The 17,150-nt window shown below is 60.8% G+C and overlaps 1 protein-coding gene and 1 long non-coding RNA gene across 3 annotated transcripts; one reads left to right on the plus strand and one right to left on the minus strand.

Moving 5' to 3' along the window:
• The first annotated feature begins 718 nt into the window (after positions 1–718).
• Positions 719–7,835, plus strand: TAGLN2 (transgelin 2). Of its 2 annotated transcripts, none has more exons than XM_045086608.1 (5): positions 719–838; positions 5,741–5,938; positions 6,216–6,390; positions 6,707–6,809; positions 7,077–7,835. In XM_045086608.1, the coding sequence occupies exons 2-5, from the start codon at positions 5,759–5,761 to the stop codon at positions 7,216–7,218; spliced, it is 600 nt and encodes a 199-aa protein (XP_044942543.1). In that variant the 5' UTR covers positions 719–838; positions 5,741–5,758; the 3' UTR covers positions 7,219–7,835. The 2 variants fall into 2 exon arrangements, with proteins under 2 accessions (XP_044942543.1, XP_004775882.1); XM_004775825.3 differs by having other exon boundaries at positions 744–838; positions 5,731–5,938.
• A 4,109-nt stretch (positions 7,836–11,944) lies between these two features.
• Positions 11,945–16,509, minus strand: LOC123393729. The gene is made up of 3 exons (XR_006608535.1): positions 15,416–16,509; positions 13,422–15,216; positions 11,945–12,929 (listed from the first exon to the last, which is right to left on the minus strand). It is a non-coding gene; the product is annotated as an uncharacterized LOC123393729 (long non-coding RNA).
• Between the last annotated feature and the right edge of the window lie 641 nt (positions 16,510–17,150).

Below are 17,150 nucleotides of genomic sequence, written 5' to 3' on the forward strand. Positions count from 1 at the left end.
ACACTGGTGGTTGATGTCCTTGGAAACCAGGCGAAACAGTAGCTTCTACCAAACAGGAAGGTCCCCGCTGTTGGATGTAGGCAGGGACTCTACCAGAGGGGAAGAGAAGCCTCCGTAGAAGCCTGAAGAGGGGTGCTCCTTCAACCCTTAAACTATGCCCCCTCCACCCTCAGACACAGAAGAACTGCCAGGCTCCTCCCCTGAGGCCTCCTCTTCTGATCCCTGGGATCCCTCCAGGATTAAGAGATGCCAGGTCAGAGAGGAGGAAACGGAGGGGAGAGAAATCAGATCTGAACCCTGGGTCCCAAGGCAAAGAATGACCTCACTGTGGGTTCCTGCCCAGGCCTGAAGAAGGCGGAGAGCAGGAGTACTGTCCTGGCCTGCAGCCCCAGTACTGTCACACCCTAGTCACCTGGGGGATGGGGGTGGGGGTCTTCCGGTGCCTCCATATACCACCCTTTTAAAGTCAAGAGGCTTCTTCCCACTTAAACATGCCCATAGTCTTGAGCTGACCTTCCAGGCAAAAAGCTTCCCGCCAAGGCATAAGTTTAAGGGCTTCGGGGTGGAGGTCGAGGTTCTCACCGATGGCGACCGCCGTCATGGCCCGCATAGGCTCGGACTCCTCATACCCTCCGGCCCAGCTTCCCGCCCACCGCCCCTCCAGCAGAAGCTCGGCCCTCCGCGCCCGCCACGCGGCGCCTTTAAAGCCAGGGGCGCTCGCCCCGCCCCGGGTCCGCCCCGTCCGAGGCGGGACCCCGCTGAAAACCCCCGGCCCCGGCCCCGCGCGCCACTCGGCCCGCAGGCCCCGCCAGAAGTGTATCGCGGCAACCGGCCAACGGTGAGCAGGGGGCGGGGGGCGCGCCCCGGCAAGCGGGAGGCCGGTGCTTGCTCCCGGGACTGCGGCGAGGGTCCGACGACCGCTCTGCCCGCCCTGTGCTGTCGGGTCCTGTCCCCAAGCCCCGACCCCGCATTGCTGGGCGATGAGGTCAGCCCCGGTTGCGGGTGCACGGACAGGGCGTCCGTCCGGAGCGGGGGGGACCCGGCCCTCGGGGGAGAGGAGCGGCGGGCGCCGGGGCTTTGAGCCGCGTGCCCCGAGGGCGGGCGCGCCGGAGCTTCCCCGCGACCCTCAGTGCCGGGTTCCAGGAGCACGTGTGGGAGCTGCCCGCGCTCCGCGGCCCCGAGGCCGCCCTTTCTGTTCCTCTTCCCGCCCGCCGTCCTGCTGGCGAGTCGGGGTCTCGGGCTGGCGCGGACAGCCCCCCGACCTGGGGCTCCCGGGGCCGCAGCCCGCGCCGGCGGGCGGTGTGGGGAGGGGGTTGGTTGCGGGCGCTCCCGCCGCCGCGCCAGCCGGGGCCCCCACCCCGCGCCCCCTGCTGCTGGGAAAGCCGGCGGGGGCTGCGGGCGGGCGGCGGGCGGGCTGCCCAGACCACTGCGTCACCCCGGCGGTGGGCGGTGGGTGACTCATCCGGCCTTAACGGCCCAGGGCGTGGCGTGGCGAGGCGGCGGGGCCGGACCTGCAGGACCGGAAGTGGACGGCCGCCTTCCCGCCCCTGCGGGCCCCCCGGAGCCTGCTGGCGCCCCGGCCCGGGGAGGTCTGGGGCAGCCCGGCGTCTGGGAGCAGACGGGAGCGTGGCGGGAGTGAGGGTGGGTGGGGGGAGGTCCCGGGTACGGCTTGGCTGGGCTCTCCCGACTGCTGACTCCAGAGCACGGGGCGCAGGGACAGCTCCCCTCCCCAGCGCCCCTCCCTGCCTAGGTCTCCTTCCTCGGTCCCCCGGGAGACCAGCTGCCCGGGGGCCAAGGGAGGGTGGGGCGGCGGGGCCCCGCCCTGCGCGGGGCAACCGGTGGTCTTTGTCCGGCTGCGGCCCCCAACTAGCGCCCCAGCCCTCTGCTGCTCCTGGACTGGCCTGGGATCCTCCCTCTGCCCAGCCCTTCTCTCTCCAGGATTTCAGGGAGCGGGCGCTCTAACTCCGGACTTGCCCTCGGTGCCCGGAGCATTGCTTCTGAACTAGTGCTTGAGTCCGCTTCTCTGTCCCCCGACGGGTAACTTCCCACGCCTCCAGCCCCCCACCCCCGCCTCTGCCGCTGACCTAGCCCCCCCACCCCCCGCCCCACAAGGGATCCCTCGCACCTGCCTGCACCTGGGAACTGCCGTGGGGGGGGGGCTTTTCCACGGAGGCCGCGTGTGGCCCCCGGGCGCGGAGCCTCCTCCCCACTGCATGGGTGTTGCGTGCGTGTTTCTGCCCGGCGCCCCCACCCTGCGGGGTTCCTGTGTTTGGTACACAGAAGCCATGGCAACGGCCCCACCTCACCGCTCCGCCCGCTAGCCTTGCGGCTTCCTGTTTGTGCGGCTTGGGCTTTCTCTTCTGCTCTTCTGCTCTGCTCGCTGACTTGATGGGGAGGGGCTGTCCCCCGAGGGGCTCCTCGATCCCAGGTGTCCACCACCCTTGCCTCTGCCTGCTTCCTCTGCGTTTCCCTCTGGGGGCGGGCCCCCCCCCAATCTGGTCCTTTCGGAATAGCCCTAAGCCCCATTCTGACTTGGGAAGTTCCCCTGCGACCTGTGTGCACAATGAAAGGAGAGTCTCTTTGTCCCCCCCCCCCCCCCCCCCCGTGAGACGCCCCAGCCACGGATCTTTGGCATCTGCGTGGGGTGGGGTGACGTGAGAGGCCTGCCCCTCCCCCTCGTGAGAGCACTGCAGTCTTGTGGGTGGGGGGTGAGGGCTGTTCCCCCTGCTGTAGGCAGCTGTAGGCCCCTCTGGCTTATGTTACTCACCAGGGGGCCGACCCCCAAGTGGCTCAGCTCTGGTCTCCTCTTTGGCTCCCCAGCCCTGGGGCTCCACCACTCCCCACCCCAGCAGGCACCTGGCTGTCTGCCGTTCTGTTGAGGCAGGACTGCAGAAGGTCCCCTGGGTGGCACTCGGCTGGGCACACCAGCTGGGGCCTGTCAGCTCGAGCCTGCCCAGCGGGGCGGGGACAAGCCACAGCTGGGGACAGGCTGGCTGGGCCGCCCCTTCCTGGAGCTCTGCCCCAGGGCTCCTCACCTACCAGGTTCCAGGACAGTGACCCCTGGGGGACCCAAAACAACTGCGGCTGGAGGCTGTGACAGGCCCAGCTGTGTCCAAGCTCCAGAGTGGGGAAGGGGCCCTCAGCATCCTCTCGGAGCTGGAGCCCCGGGGCGGGGAGGAGGGGTGGGCGGCTGGGAGGCCAAGTCTGTTTTGCCCCTGTGCGGGGACACTGGAAGGGTAGGGCGTCAGGACTGCTCTCCCCTCTTAACCCGGTGCCTGGGTTAATGATTCTTCTGCCCTTTTTCTCCCTGGGCCACTGGGATCTCTTGGCCTCAGGCCACTTGGCTGCAAGGAGACAACCCTTAGGCCCAGGGGACCCTGGTGAAGCTGCTCCAGAAAAGAGATCTGGACATTGAAACGGGGGCTTACTGGTGGCTGCAGCCCCATCCCGCCTTTTCCCCCCAGGTCTCCTAGCCATGCCCCTGTGTGTCACGGACCCCAGGTTGAGCTGCTGGGGCCGCGCTGGGAGGAGACCGTCTTGTCTGCCAGCTTCTGAGCTGCTCTCTGCTTGCCCTCCCCCAGCCGAGAGCCTGTGTGCCTGGTGGTGTGGGTCAAGGCCCAGACCAGCATTTATCTGGGCCAGCCTTCAGGCGGGGGGAAGTGAGGGTGGGTTGCTCTTAATGAGGTATAAAAATAACTGATTTATGGGGAGGATCGGGGCGGAAATGTGCTGCTGGATAAGCTGGAGTAGAAGGGAGCCGCCAGGCTGGAGTGTGGGGGAGGGGACCGGCCTGCGACCCAGGGGCTGAGAGCAGGAGGGGTTTGGGGCGGCTCTGCCCCTGGGCCTGGCTCCACAGCTGAGCCCCGAGGCCCTTGGAGGGGGTGGCAGGATAGTTGAACTTGGGGTGTGTGGGAGGGAGGGAGACAGTGACTTCATCCCTTCAGTCTGACCTGGCCTGGAGCCAGATGTGGGGAGTAGGAGTGGCTTCCTTTCCTGTCTTTGGGCACAGGTGCCTGTGCCTGGGGGTCCCCCCTCCCCCCCCCCTGTATCTCACGGTGGAAGGGGAAGAAAGGGAAGCTCATTCACAGAGGGTTGGGGACAGGGAGTGAGGTCCTGGCCCACCCCCCAACCCCCCACACCCCCCACATGGGTAGCATCCTGGGACTTGCGCCCCAGGGTCCTGGGGCTGGGACCTAGGCAGTGAGGTAGGAGGTGGCGACAGACTGCCCCTGGGCCCACGGTCTGGAAACCACCCAGTTCTTCCCAATGCAGGTTCTCAACCGAAGTTCAAACCTCCTGTGTGTTTCCCCAAGTCTCCCTTCCCTCCAAAGTTTCCCTAAAACTACCACCCACCTCCGGGGTTAGTTCCCTATTCCTGCTGTAACAGATGAGTACAAATTCAGTGACTTAGAGCCACACCCGTTTCACGTGGCAGGGACCTCAGCAGAGGTTCAAATCAAAGTGTCAGCAGGGCTACCTTCCTCCTTGGGGAGTTCAGGGGAGAACGCCTTGCCTTGCCTTCTCCAGCCTCTGGAGGCCCGTCTCCCCGACTCCAGCTTCTTGCTTCTCCCGCTCTGACTTGTCTGCCTCCCCCCCTCGCTTGTAAGGCTCCTGCTGTGTGTATAAAGCCCCTTGCTGTGAGGACACTAGGCCGTCTTGGACGATCAGCACAGCGTCCCTGTGTCGGGACCCTTCATTCAGTCCCACCTGCAAAGGCCCTTTTTGCCACGTAACATTCGCGGGCTCTGGGCGTTAGGATGCAGACACCTTTGGGTGGCACCGTTATTCTGCCCACTGTAGCTTGTCAAGGGGAGGTGGGATTGGTTTTGATTGCCTGGTTTCTCATGGGAAGTTCCTTCTGCCTGCTGAAATCTTTTTCTTTTTTTTAAAAAAATTTATTTATTTGACAGAGATCATAAGTAGGCAGAGAAGCAGGAGAGAGGGGGGGTGGGGGGGTGGGGGGGAAGCAGGGGATGCGGGTTAGGACCTGAGCTGAAGGCAGAGGCTTAACCCACTGAACCACTCCAGCACCCCCTGCTGAAATCTTTTAAGGGACTACTCAGACCTGCTCTTCCAGGAAGGCTTCCGGACTGCTTCTGCCCATACTCTTCTCTACCTTTCTGTCACATAGGGTCTGATTTGTACAGTATCTTCCCGCACAAGCCTTCCGCTTTCCTGGGTGCTCTCTTTGTCTCTCTGTTGGCTTTCCAGGACCATGAGCTTCCACCGCTTCCACAGTCGCGGGCACAGATTGGGGGTGCTCGGTCAAGCCCAGAGGCTGGTGGTGAGGGTGGGTGTGTCCGGTTCTCTGGCTCCTGGAAGAAGTTCCCTAGTCATGTCTTCCTCTCCCCAAATCCTCCTCCTCCCCACGGCTGCGGTTCTAATGACCGGTTTGCCTTGGCTAAAGCAGACCACCCCGAATGAGGGGCCTCGTGTACGCCATATTCTACTCCAGTGGGTTTTCTATTTCATTCCAGTAGTGGGGCCGTTCGAATGAAGTCTAATGGCAGCACTCAGCGAAGTCAGCCTGCCGTGGGGGTGCCCAGAGATGGCCTGCACGGGCCCTTACCCCAGAGCTCTGAGCAGTGTAGTTTTGGGCCCTGTGCCAGAGGTGGGGTGAGCCCCGTGTTTGACCGTGGTTCTCACCTCTGGGGCGCACCCTGGGGATACAAGGTGTGTCCCTGCAGGCTCAGAGTACTGACTGCGGGCCCCGCCGTGTCCTCTCTCCAGCACCCCACAGCCACCACTGCCCTAGGGAATGGCCAACAGGGGACCTGCCTACGGCCTGAGCCGGGAGGTGCAGCAGAAGATCGAGAAGCAGTACGATGCGGACCTGGAACAGATCCTGGTCCAGTGGATCACTACCCAGTGCCGCAAGGACGTGGGCCGGCCCCAGCCTGGGCGTGAGAACTTCCAGAACTGGCTTAAGGATGGCACGGTGAGAGCTGAGCCCTCTGACTGGAAGTGCCTGGAGCGCTGCGGGGCCTGGGGGGCCTGGGGGGCCTGGGTTTGTTCCACTTCCTCCTGAGCCTGGGTCTCTACCTCACAGAGGACCCACGGAGTGAAAGGGGGTGCCCTGGGGGACTCCGGGAAGAAGTGCTCCAGGGAGAGGACCACGGGAGGGTGTGTTCCGGTGGGACAGGAACCCCGGGGGCACACTGTCTGCCTCCCGGCCAGCGGGCTCTCACCGCCGCACACCTTCTGTCCTCACCCAGGTGCTGTGTGAGCTCATCAATGGGCTGTACCCCGAGGGACAGGCCCCGGTGAAGAAGATCCAGGCCTCCACCATGGCCTTCAAGCAGATGGAGCAGATCTCCCAGTTCCTGCAGGCGGCCGAGCGCTACGGCATCAACACCACTGACATCTTCCAGACCGTGGACCTCTGGGAAGGTGGGTCGGGCCAGGGGACTGTCTCCCAGAAGACCAGACACCAGGCGGGGCCAGCTAGCTCCGGGAAACGGGGTGGGTTTCTGGCACCCTGAAGACAAAGGGTGTGTGTGTGTGTGTGTGTGTGTGTGTGTGTGTATTTCATGGTGGGATGGGCCCTGTGGGAGGCTGGGGGGGAAGGAGGGTGTGGGGACAAAGGGAATTAGGAAACCATTAGGTGCATTAGGGAGTTAGGTGCTGGCCTAAGTGGTCGGGGTGGAAGGCGGGCCCCCAGGACCCCAGCGTCGCTGAGGCCAACACAGCCCCTCCCCTCTCCCAGGAAAGAATATGGCCTGTGTGCAGCGGACGCTGATGAACCTGGGCGGGCTGGCCGTAGCCCGGGACGATGGGCTGTTCTCTGGGGATCCCAACTGGTTTCCCAAGTGAGTATGGCACGGTGGCCCAGGCCTGTCCCTGTCCCTAGCGAAGGGTCTGGCACAAAGCCCTTTCCTGTCCCTCGCAACTCTCCAGGGGTGGCAAGGTACTGTCCCCTTTGAGACACGAGGCGGTGTCTTGAGAGAGCTCGGGCCTCTCAGACGGGGTGGACACCGGCTCCCGAGCCCCCCAGCGAAGCCTCAGCCTGTGCAAAGGCAGACGTGTGCTGAGGCAGCCTGCGGGCTCGTCCTCACTGGCGCTTCCTTTCCACCCAGGAAGTCCAAGGAGAACCCTCGGAACTTCTCGGACAACCAGCTGCAGGAGGGCAAGAATGTCATCGGGCTGCAGATGGGCACCAACCGCGGGGCGTCCCAGGCCGGCATGACTGGCTACGGGATGCCGCGCCAGATCCTCTGACCCCGCCCCAGCCCCGTGCCCATGGATGGTTAATATATATATATATTTTTTAGCAGTGACATTCCCCGAGAGCCCCTGGGACTCTCAGACTCCCTTGGCCAGGGTGGGGGCCCGGCCTGCCTCCTCTGGGGTGCCCGGTGGCAGGCCCCCCGACCCCGTGCTTACTAATACATTCCCTTCTTCAAACCCACCAAAACTGGACCAACTGGCCTCCTTCCTCCTGGGACCAAAAGTGGGGGGCCTCGCCGCCCTGCAGCCCCATAGCTCTTCTCTTTCCCTTTGGCTTCTTTCCGCTCTGAGCTCTGCCCTCAATCTGTTCCTCGGCTGGGGGTCCGAGACCCTGCCTTCTGGCCTTCCTTCGCCTCGCCCCTTAGCCCGGGCTGCAGGGACTTCATTTATAGGGAGAGGCCTGGGGCGGTGGCCACCGGCCCCGGCTGGGCTGCCGTCCCCACACACGGAGGCGGTCTACCCCTGGCGGCGCCTTCTCTCCCAGCTTCCCCTTCTCCGTTCCCTGTGCTGTGGCTACGGGGTGGGGGTGAGGGGACAGGACTGCGACCATGGGCTGGGGCTCGAAGAACCTGAGTTTGCTGATTTCAATAAATATCTCTTGTCTTTTTTGGGTGGTCTCTGGCTGTGTCAGGGGCCCTGAGTCCCCCATGGGGAAGGGAGGAGTGTGGGGACAGTACCATGACTTTGACAGGGGAGAGGGCTTCGAGATGAAAGGCTACGGTCCTCACCCCCATCTTCTGATTTCCTTCCCCGGCACCTTCGTCCCCAGGTTTAAGGGAGGGGAGGTTGGGTTGAGGACCACGGCCCTTGGTCCCGGAGCCGAAATGCAGGAGATGTAGGCGGTGTCCACACGCCAGCCTAGGAATCGGGCATCCACCCTGGTGCTGGGGTTGGGCCCCTCGCCCAGCCCAAGTGGCTTCTTCGCCACCGCAGGAGGGTGGGGCTGGCTGCTGGCCCTGCCCGGAGTCCTGGCAAGTCTGGGGGCGGGAGGCCCCTCGGGCGGGCCTGGGGAAGGCGGCCTCTGTGGGAGTTGGCCAGACCAGCTTGGGGGCCTGGGCAAGGGCGGCAGTGCTGGGGAGGAATGGCCCGGCTGTGAGTGAGCCGGAGGGAAGAGGCCCTGCAGACGTGGGAGCTCTGTGCTTTGGAGAGCCGAGAACTTTGCTTCCGGGCACTGGCCTGGTACCAGGTTATCTGGAGCTTGCCCTGATGGAGGCCTGAATGTCCCCCCCACCCCCCCCCCCCCCGTTTCCAACTCCTCGGTGTCATCTTGACCCCACGGCCTCCCCATCAGACCCTGGGACTTTCTAGGGAGAACGGGACAGAGCCTGGGCCAGCCCCCCACACCAAGTTCCCCCACCCTCTCTACTTCAGCGCGTGTTTCCTTAGGAGGGCAGAGCCCCAGCACTGTGCCAGGGGGTGACAGATGCTGAGGAGGTTGCTAACCAGAGGGCTTCCCGTCTCTTCTCCCTCTGCCTCACTGGCTCCCTCTGCCAAGGAGCACCTACTGCGCGCTCGCCTCAGGCTCAGCCGGCATCTGGAGGGGTCCCGACGTGACCCGCCTGAGGGAGGGGATTTGCTGCACAGCAGGGGCTGAGGCGCAGATAAGATAGGCTGCCGCCTGTATGCAAATTCCCAGGGATTAGCTGTCATTCGGTCCCTTTATCTCTGGCTCTGGAAGGCTTTCTCCCAGGAGTACGGGGAGGGAGAGTGACGTCATTGCAGAGAAAACCTTGAATTCGCTAATGGTTCCACTGAAACACTGACCTATGCACATCCTTCCCAGCTTTAACCGCTTACAGCTTCCCGTCCTTGGCTGGGCGCTTCCCGACATTCTGAGACACTCCGCTTGATCCAGGGCTGAGACACTGGGTCCCAGGGCATCCATGGCCACGTAAAGACTAAAGGGGGGATGTGGGTTCGATGCCAGGTCAACCTGGCTGTGATCTCGTGCCCTTGGAGGCTCAGTAAGAAGGGGAGTCGTGGAGGGGATGCGGGGGCGGTGGGTGCCCCTCCTCTGAAAACTGGAGGTACTGGCTCCTTCCTCCTGTAGCTGTAGGGGTTTTGCCAGCCTGGGCAGCAAGTGCGGTCCTTGGCCCAGCAAAGGCTCCAGAGACAGACAGGCAGGTGCAGCGGCATCCGTGTGGATGCCTCGGGGGGGGGGGGGGGGTGCTGCCCGGCTGGGCTCCAAGATGCTTCAGGCAACAGCCAGGCCACCCTCCCCAGAGCAACTGACTTCCAGCCCAACACGGAGGGGATGGGGGAAGTGCTTGGTTAAGGGGCGCGCCTCCCTTCTGGCTGTGACCGCCACCCCCACAGGCCCCCGTGAGCCACTGCTGCCCGCAATCCACCCGGCCACAGCTCCAGCAAATGTGTTCTGGAAATGGCCTGCACCGATACCCCAAAATCGGGTACGTGTTTTGTCGCATGGGAGGCCACAGTTTTGTGCTGAATCTGGCCTGTTCCACCTCTCCTGACCTCTTCCCCCTTCGGGGTCCAAGAACTAGGGGAGAGGGGCAGCCTCTGTGCGGCACTTCCTTCTCCGGGGCTCCCTATCCTGCTGTCTCCTGACGCCCCACCTGCGGACTGTCCCCACTGCTGCTAGGACCCCTGTCCCCTCCAGGTCTCACCAGGGCTTGTCCTTCAAGTCTTTGGTCAAAGTTTACCTTCCAAGTGCAGCCTTCCCTGGTCGGCCTACTTTGCGCATTCCTCCCTCGCCCCACCCCCACCCGCTTTCTCCTATCACCGCCTCTGGGTGTATTTTACTTTCTGTCTCCACCCACAGAATGTACACTCTTTAAGGGCAGGTTTGTGTTGGTTTTGTGGATGTGGAGAGGTGCCTGGCCCGGCCCGTGGTCGGTGCTGAATAAATATTTGTTGAACAAATGAATGAATATCACCCCACTCTCCAGTTCCTCAAACCCTTGGCCCCCGTGACACGGCGCCCCGGTCAGGCCAGGGTCTCAGCAAGCCAGCCTGACCTTGGGTCTGAGATGGAAACAGCGCCTCTGTCCGCTTCCTTCCAGTGCTCCCCCATGGTTCATTTCCAGCAGGTGGAACACCCGAGACTCTGGGGCTCCAGAAGGCTGGAAGGGGGGGGCTGGGGAAGGAGGGGAGAGCCCTGTGTGGTCTGCGCAAAAGGAAGGCTCACTGTGGATTTGCGGGAAGACAGCGTGCCTGCGAGTAGGGCAGGAAGAGAGGTAGGAGCCGACTTAGGTTCAGGCTCATTGACTCCTTGCCTTCAGCTTTGAAGTGCAGAATCCCTGAGGAGGTAGAGAGAAGGCAGGTTTGGCTCCTTGTGGCCCAATGGAAAGAACTGGAGTACGAAGGCAGGGAGAGGCAGGGAGAGGCAGGGAGAGGCAGAGCGGGGAGGAGGAAGAGGAAGAGGGCTCCCAGGGCTCAGCCTAGCTTGGCTCACCCTTGGGGGAAAAGCACAGGTCTCTGTGGTCCCTTCCCGTGCGTGTGTGTCCAGGTGGGTGAGCATTTGCAGGGCTGGGGCTCAGGGGCACAGGTGGGAGCAGAGGAGTCTGTCACCCCGCGTGGAGGCCACCTACAAGCGTGTCTGCCAAGGAGCGGAATGGGTGCAGAGAGCTGTGCGTCCTGCGTGCGTAGGCAGAAGGTAAGCATCTGTGAGTTTGCGCACGGGTCCTTGGAGAACAAACAGTATGTCCCATTCCTGCCTTTCAGCTGGGGGAGGCCTTGGAGAGCTTGGCAAAAAGCCCAAGGAGCGGCAGAACAGGGAAAAGGCTGGGCAATAGGGCCCTGGGGAGAGAACTATAAAGGGTCTGGGATTAAATTTGTTGAAGAGAAGCCCAGAGAGTAAATTAGTAACTGTCTCTGTGCAAAGCAATGAGTTTTAGTCCCAGTGGCCATAGAGGTGGATTAGAAGAAAATGCACTGAAGTTGTATCTAGAGAAATTTAGGTCAGCCAAGGAAAAACGATGCCCTTGGCTCTGAAGGTTATCAGCCTCTGGTCTCTCTTACAGATCAAGAGGCATGTTTTCAATAATAGGATGGATCCCGTCTTGGGGTGGAAAATGGGCAGTCTGCTTGGGAACGCATATACTACACCCATCTTAAAAATTCAGGCCTTCATTCAATATTTATTGGGGTTCTCTATGTCAGGCCTTATGGGGGAGATGAAGATTATTAATACGTGATCTCTTTGCTCAAAGAGCACAGAGTCCTGCATGGGAGAGAAAACACAGATATGAGCCGAGCCACGATCATTGGGGAAGCCAGCGCTCTGTGCCTGTGGAGAAAAGCAAACAGCAATGTTTGGGCGGGTCACTCGCCAACCTCCCGCAGCCCTGGGTCCCTTCTGCAGTGGAAGGGGGTGACATCATAGGGAGCTAAGACTGCATATCTCGGGGATCAGCTCAGGGGGGAGCAGGGCTGTAGGTTGGGGGCTAGGGGGGCTCCTCCAGGAAAAGGAGCAGTCCTTGCTCTGTGGTCAGAGATCAACTTTCAGCGCTGGTGGAGGGGGGCTGTTCCCTTCCATCCTGGAGTCGGGAGTGGGAAAAGAGGCCTGAGTTTGGGTGAGCACCAGGGACTGGGTAGGGAGAGATCAGCATCACGGGTGGGCTGTGAGGAGAGCATGAAAGAACTCAGACACGTCGCCCTGCGCCCAGCAGACCCTGAGTTCCTCTTCTTCTTTTTTTTAAGAATTTATTTATTTATTTGACAGGCAGATCACAAGCAGGCAGAGAAGCAGGCAGAGACAGAGGGAGGAAACAGGCTCTCTGCTGAGCGGGGAGCCTGATGTGGGGCTCTATCCCAGGACTCTGAGATCACGACCCCGGTGGGTCCGACACTTAACCGACAGAGCCACCCAGGCGCCCCTCAACAAATAGTTCTCGAGCACCCATTTTGGATAAGGTATTTGCTGAGTGCTGGGGTTACAGCATCAGCAAGGCGAGTAGAGTTTTTGCCCTCCTGGGAGGAGCTAGGCAAAGCAAAGAGCAGGTTATAATGGGAGATGGGGGGTGGAAAGGGGAGCGAGCCTAGGTGCTAAGGGACCCCGCAGCAGGGGACTCAACCCAGCCTTCCAGGGGTGGGGTGGGCAGGGGAATCCATGAGAATCTCTGGAAGATGCTGGAGTCTGAGCTGGGGATTTAAGGACAATGAGAAGCACGAAGGCAGGGCCCGTGCTGGTGGGGAGAATGTTCCAGGCATGGGTGCAGCATGGGCACGGCCTGGAGGTAAGAATGTGCACAGCCGGACAGTAGAGGGCCGGTTCATGGGCTGAGAATGCAGCTGAGAAGAGAAGAAAGGCCCAGCTCTTCCAAGGAGCGTCAAAGCCAAATGAAAGATTTTGGATATTTCATTAAGGACTTGGGGGTACCCCTGAGAAATTTTAAGCAGGGGGCTGCAGAGACGAGGCTTGTGTCTTCTTTAGAAAGCTTCCCTCCATTATAGGGCAGAGAAAGGCCTGGGGTTGGGAAGACTATGGAGGCACGCCAGCCTTGAGTCTACTGCACAGGTCCAGGCTGGAGAAGAGCCGGGGCTTTAGGGGGCTCGGCAGGCGTGAGAAGGGGAGAATGGATTTCCAGATTGGCTTGTGCTCTGTGGAGAGTGAAGAGGGTTTCAGCAACCAGGTGAGAGCTGCTGTGGTCTCCCGGGATGCGAACTCCAGGAGCAGGGCCTCCACAACACAACGGATGCGTTTCCTCTTCTCTCCTATAGTCCAGGTGAGGAAACTGAGGCTAAGAGCAAAAGTTACTTCAGAACCCAGCTGGTGGCTGAACTGGGATTTGAACTGATAAGCAAAGCAGTTCAAGCTTATCGCTTGCCCCATCGGGGCCTGCGAGCTGGCTGACCCGGGGAAGGGTTCGGCTGGCAGCCAGCGTGAACTGGGCTGTTTCTGTGGGCGGAGGCCGGGGCCGCAGTGAGGAAGCAGGAGGTCAGGCCTCAGAAGCGGGGCAGGAAGTTCAGCTCGGAGGCGGCTGCCCCTCCAAGGCCGTTGCCGATCTGGCAGCTTCAGAAAGAGGCTAATGGAGAGACCCCGAGGCCCAGGCCCTGGATCTTGCAACTCGGGGTTCCTGTCCTCAAGGCTCTCTGACTTTCTGGAGCTTTCTGACTGCTCAGCTTACCCCGGCAACAAAGGCTATCGAGACCATGAGGACTTGGAAGGCACTCCCGTGTCTTGGAAAGGCTTTAGTATTCCCATATCCTTTGTAGAAAAGAGAAAAACACACCTGAACAGTGTTAAGTGGCGTGCTCTAGGTCCCAGCGTCCTCGAACCCCTGGTGTATCTGCCTCTGGCTTCTGGCGCTCAGCCCGGTAGCTCCTGGCCCACCAGCCGGCTCACGGGGAGTTGGTGGTTTTGCACTGGCTCTGCATGTTCTAGAATCCAGATCTCTGGACTCCTGATCACTCCCTGGACACTGAAGATACCTAAAGTGAAGCATCAACAGGCCTGGGGCCGGTGGCCGGCGCCGGCAGACACAGCAGGGTTGGGCGACCCTAGGTCCCCTCCCGTATCTCCCCCGGTCCTCCACAAGGAGCCCAGCTTGCTCAGATGTCTTCTGTTCTCCAAGTGACATCTGTCCTCACGGTGCCAATACTGAAGTCACCCTGGACGCTGGTTTGAGATGTTTAGAAACACAGATTCCAGTTTGTCCTCTTAGAACCCTCCACCCTCCCAGTTCCCCCGGGGGGTGGGGGGTGCTCTCTGGAATTTGGTTTTAAACGGGTTTCCCCCATAATTCTTAGGCAGCCCTGTCCTCAGAGATGCAGAGAGAAGTTTCTCCACGGAAAACAGGTCTGGGAGGGCCCTGGCTGGAGGCCTGGCCCGGGAGTCGTCCCTCCCCCTCCCCCCCTACTGCCCTGTTTGGCGACTGCGGCTGGGTTGCCGGGGAAACAGGCTCTGTAACTTCCGGCCTTCGGCGGCTCTCCCACCTCGGCCTTATCTCAACATCCGCCAGGCAGTCCCGGGTCTGTGCCGGTCACGTAGGAGGGGAAGCTGGTGCCAGGCGTGGGGAGGCGTGTGGGGCACCAGGGACCTGGGGCAGGCCGGAGGGTGGAGATGGGGTTTGGAGGAGGGGCGGGGGCTGTGGTTTCCTCTAAGGTCTTTCTCCTTGGCCTGGGGGCTCTCTGCCCTGGGGGGCTGGGGCCAGGTAGGGGGTGGGCCGTGTGGCCTGCAGGGCTCTGTCAGCGCTCTGGAGGTCCCCCCACCCCCCAGGCCTGAGGGGGGTAGGGCACAGTGCTTCCTCGGCCGGTTCCCCTCACCCCTTCCCTGCTTCCTCCCTGGGGCCCCAGCGCCCTGGGGCGCCTGCCACACCCTCCTCTCTCTCCCCCAGCCCTCCGTCCCCGGCCCTATGCCTGGTGCTTCCCAACGTTCCCCAGGGTCCTCCAACTCTCTCCCCAGGCCTCGCCTCCTGGCTGTAGGGAGGCCCCACAGTTTTTAAGGATGGGCAGGAGAGTTGTGAAGAAAGAGGGGAGGCAGTGAATACTCGGGGGAGAACAATTCACGCATTTGAATGTTTGTTCCTGTGTTCGGCTCTACTCTGCTTTGGGAAGAACTGAAGGCCGTTTTGAGAGTTCAGGTGCTCCAGGAAGAAGGGGGTGCTGAGACAGGCTCTCAGGCATCTTTCAGGCAGCCTGATTCCTGACCGCATTTGTACTACACCGAGGACGAAGATGTCCCCCGCCGTGGCCCGCACATCCCCTGCTCTGGCGGGGAGGAGAAGGAGTAGTAACCGCCAGGCACGGTGCAAACTCTTTTTCGAGCCCCGTCGGCACAGTGCCTTTTGGGGCGGTTACCCCATGTCAGATGAAGAGGCAAGGCCCCGTGGCTGGGCAGGTGGCCCAAGGGCTCTCCCCTGTGAGCGGCTAGGTCAGGGCTCTAATCCTGCCAGTCTGGTTCCGAAGCTGCTGCCCCTCGAGCACAGATTCAGAGACCACACGAGCGGCCAAGGCCCCGTGGGAGAGCTTCTTCACCGGCTGGATGGACTTCCTGGCCACGAGGCAGCCGAGGAGCAGCGTGTTTTCCTGAAAACAGAGTGCGCATCCGCAATTCCCTTTACCGACAGCTGGGGTGCCCCCCCCCCCCCCCCCCGGCCTCCAGCAGAAGCTGGCAGGCCGAGGCAGGCAGGTCCAGAGGAAGGAGATGGGGGCCCTGTGTCGGAGAACTCCCAAGACCCGTGCATCAAAGGCGTTCAGAGACCACAGGAGCGAGGAGAGAACTCACCGCGACCAACACAAACTCTTGGAAGCCCCTGGGCTGCCGGCCATTCTCTCGGTGTGGCCCAGCTACCCCCAAGTCCCTTACAGGACCCTCGGCCTCGCGGGTCCCCGGCCTGCAAAACGCAGGTTCCTAAATGCTTTTCAAGCACGGAAAGAGAGAAAGAGATCGAAAGAGATAGAAGGGAATCAGCTTCTCTTCTTGCCCTTAGGAGACGCGCTCCAGCGAGCGCCCAGACTTGTTTTAACCGTCGGCTCCTCGGGTCTTCTGTCCCCGGCTCCTCCCATTTAAATGTGCTTATTCGTCAGGGTCCAGGTTCTTAGCCCTCTGGCCGGAGCCAGTGTGGGGAGGGCGTCGGGACGCCTGCAGGGTGCGGCCGAGGCCCGGGAGGGCTCCAAGGCCTCGTGCGGCGAGAAGGAGCTGCGGGGGTGCCCAGGGGCCGCGGCGAAGGGGCGGAGCGCAGGGCGCGAGGGAACCGGGAGCCTGGGGATGCGGCCGCGGGAAGCGGACGTCCGAGTCGCGTCGCGAGGAGGCGGGACCAGAGGGAGGGCAGCGCGCAGGGGAGGAGGTGAGCGAGGGCGGCGGGGAGGAGTGGACGGAGCGGGCGGGGGCTGGGAGCGGAGAGCGAGGGCCGCCCACCCCGGCCCCGCCGGATACGGCCGCACTGGGGAGCCGAGTTGTGCTAAGGGGAAGGCTGCCTCCCGGCTTCTGCGGGTGGACCCAGGCTCGGGGCGGCCCGAAGCGCGCGCAGTCTGGGAAGCCCCATCGGGGGAGACAAGGCCACGCTATGCATGCACTGTTAATGGCGAGCCTGAACGTTTATGTAGTTTAATCCAACGTGACAGGTTGGAAATGTTTCAAAGTCTGGCAAATACTGTAAACATCATCACATCTGGAAGAGTAACAGATTTAAGTGAAGTCACGGCCTGAGACAACCCCGAAATAGCTTTCACCCTTCCCTTTTTTGGGCTGTTTATTCTTTGTGTCCAAATGACAGCGATTTTATTGATATTTTATATGGAGAATAGAGTGATAATTCATTCCTTCTGATATGGATTCACACTTTTATTATTATTAATAGATTAAGGGGGCGCCTGGGTGGCTCAGTGGGTTAAAGCCTCTGCCTTCAGCTCAGGTCATGATCTCAGGGTCCTGGGATCGAGCCCCGAATGGGCTCTCTGCTCCGCAGGGAGCCTGTTTCCTCCTCTCTCTCTGCCTGTCTTTCTGCTTGTGTCTGTCAAATAAATAAATCTTTAAAAAGAAATAGATTAGGATGTTTCTTTTATTTCAGTTTGCCTTTGGTAAAATCATATCAATTTTTGTAATTGTACAATTTGGGGAAATCTGTGCTACGTTCCTTACCTGGGCTGTAGAATTTCAGGACATTGTTCAGTAATTACATGTTCTTTGAATTGATGGCACTCATGAACCAACTTGTCTTCGGTTCTGATTCTAGTGTACTGAGTTTTATGCAAGCTCTGTCAATGTCAGTATTTTATGTCAGATCAACAGGAAATCTGATACACTCCCGATGTGTTCATAGGATTTTCTTCTTGTTAATTGCATTATTCAACAATCCAAGGGCCTATTTATTCAAAATTTGTCTATTTCTCTTATTGAATTATGCTGTTGATAGAGTCTGAACGTTTTTGCTACAATTTACTTTTCAATTTCATAATAATTTGTACTGATTTCATGGTTCATTTTTATCACTTTGGTTTCATAAACCTACTGAGTTCTT

Source organism: Mustela putorius, unplaced genomic scaffold (genome assembly GCF_011764305.1).
Source record: "Mustela putorius furo isolate JIRA1106 unplaced genomic scaffold, ASM1176430v1.1 tig00000997_pilon_pilon_pilon, whole genome shotgun sequence".
Classification (NCBI taxonomy): domain Eukaryota; kingdom Metazoa; phylum Chordata; class Mammalia; order Carnivora; family Mustelidae; genus Mustela; species Mustela putorius.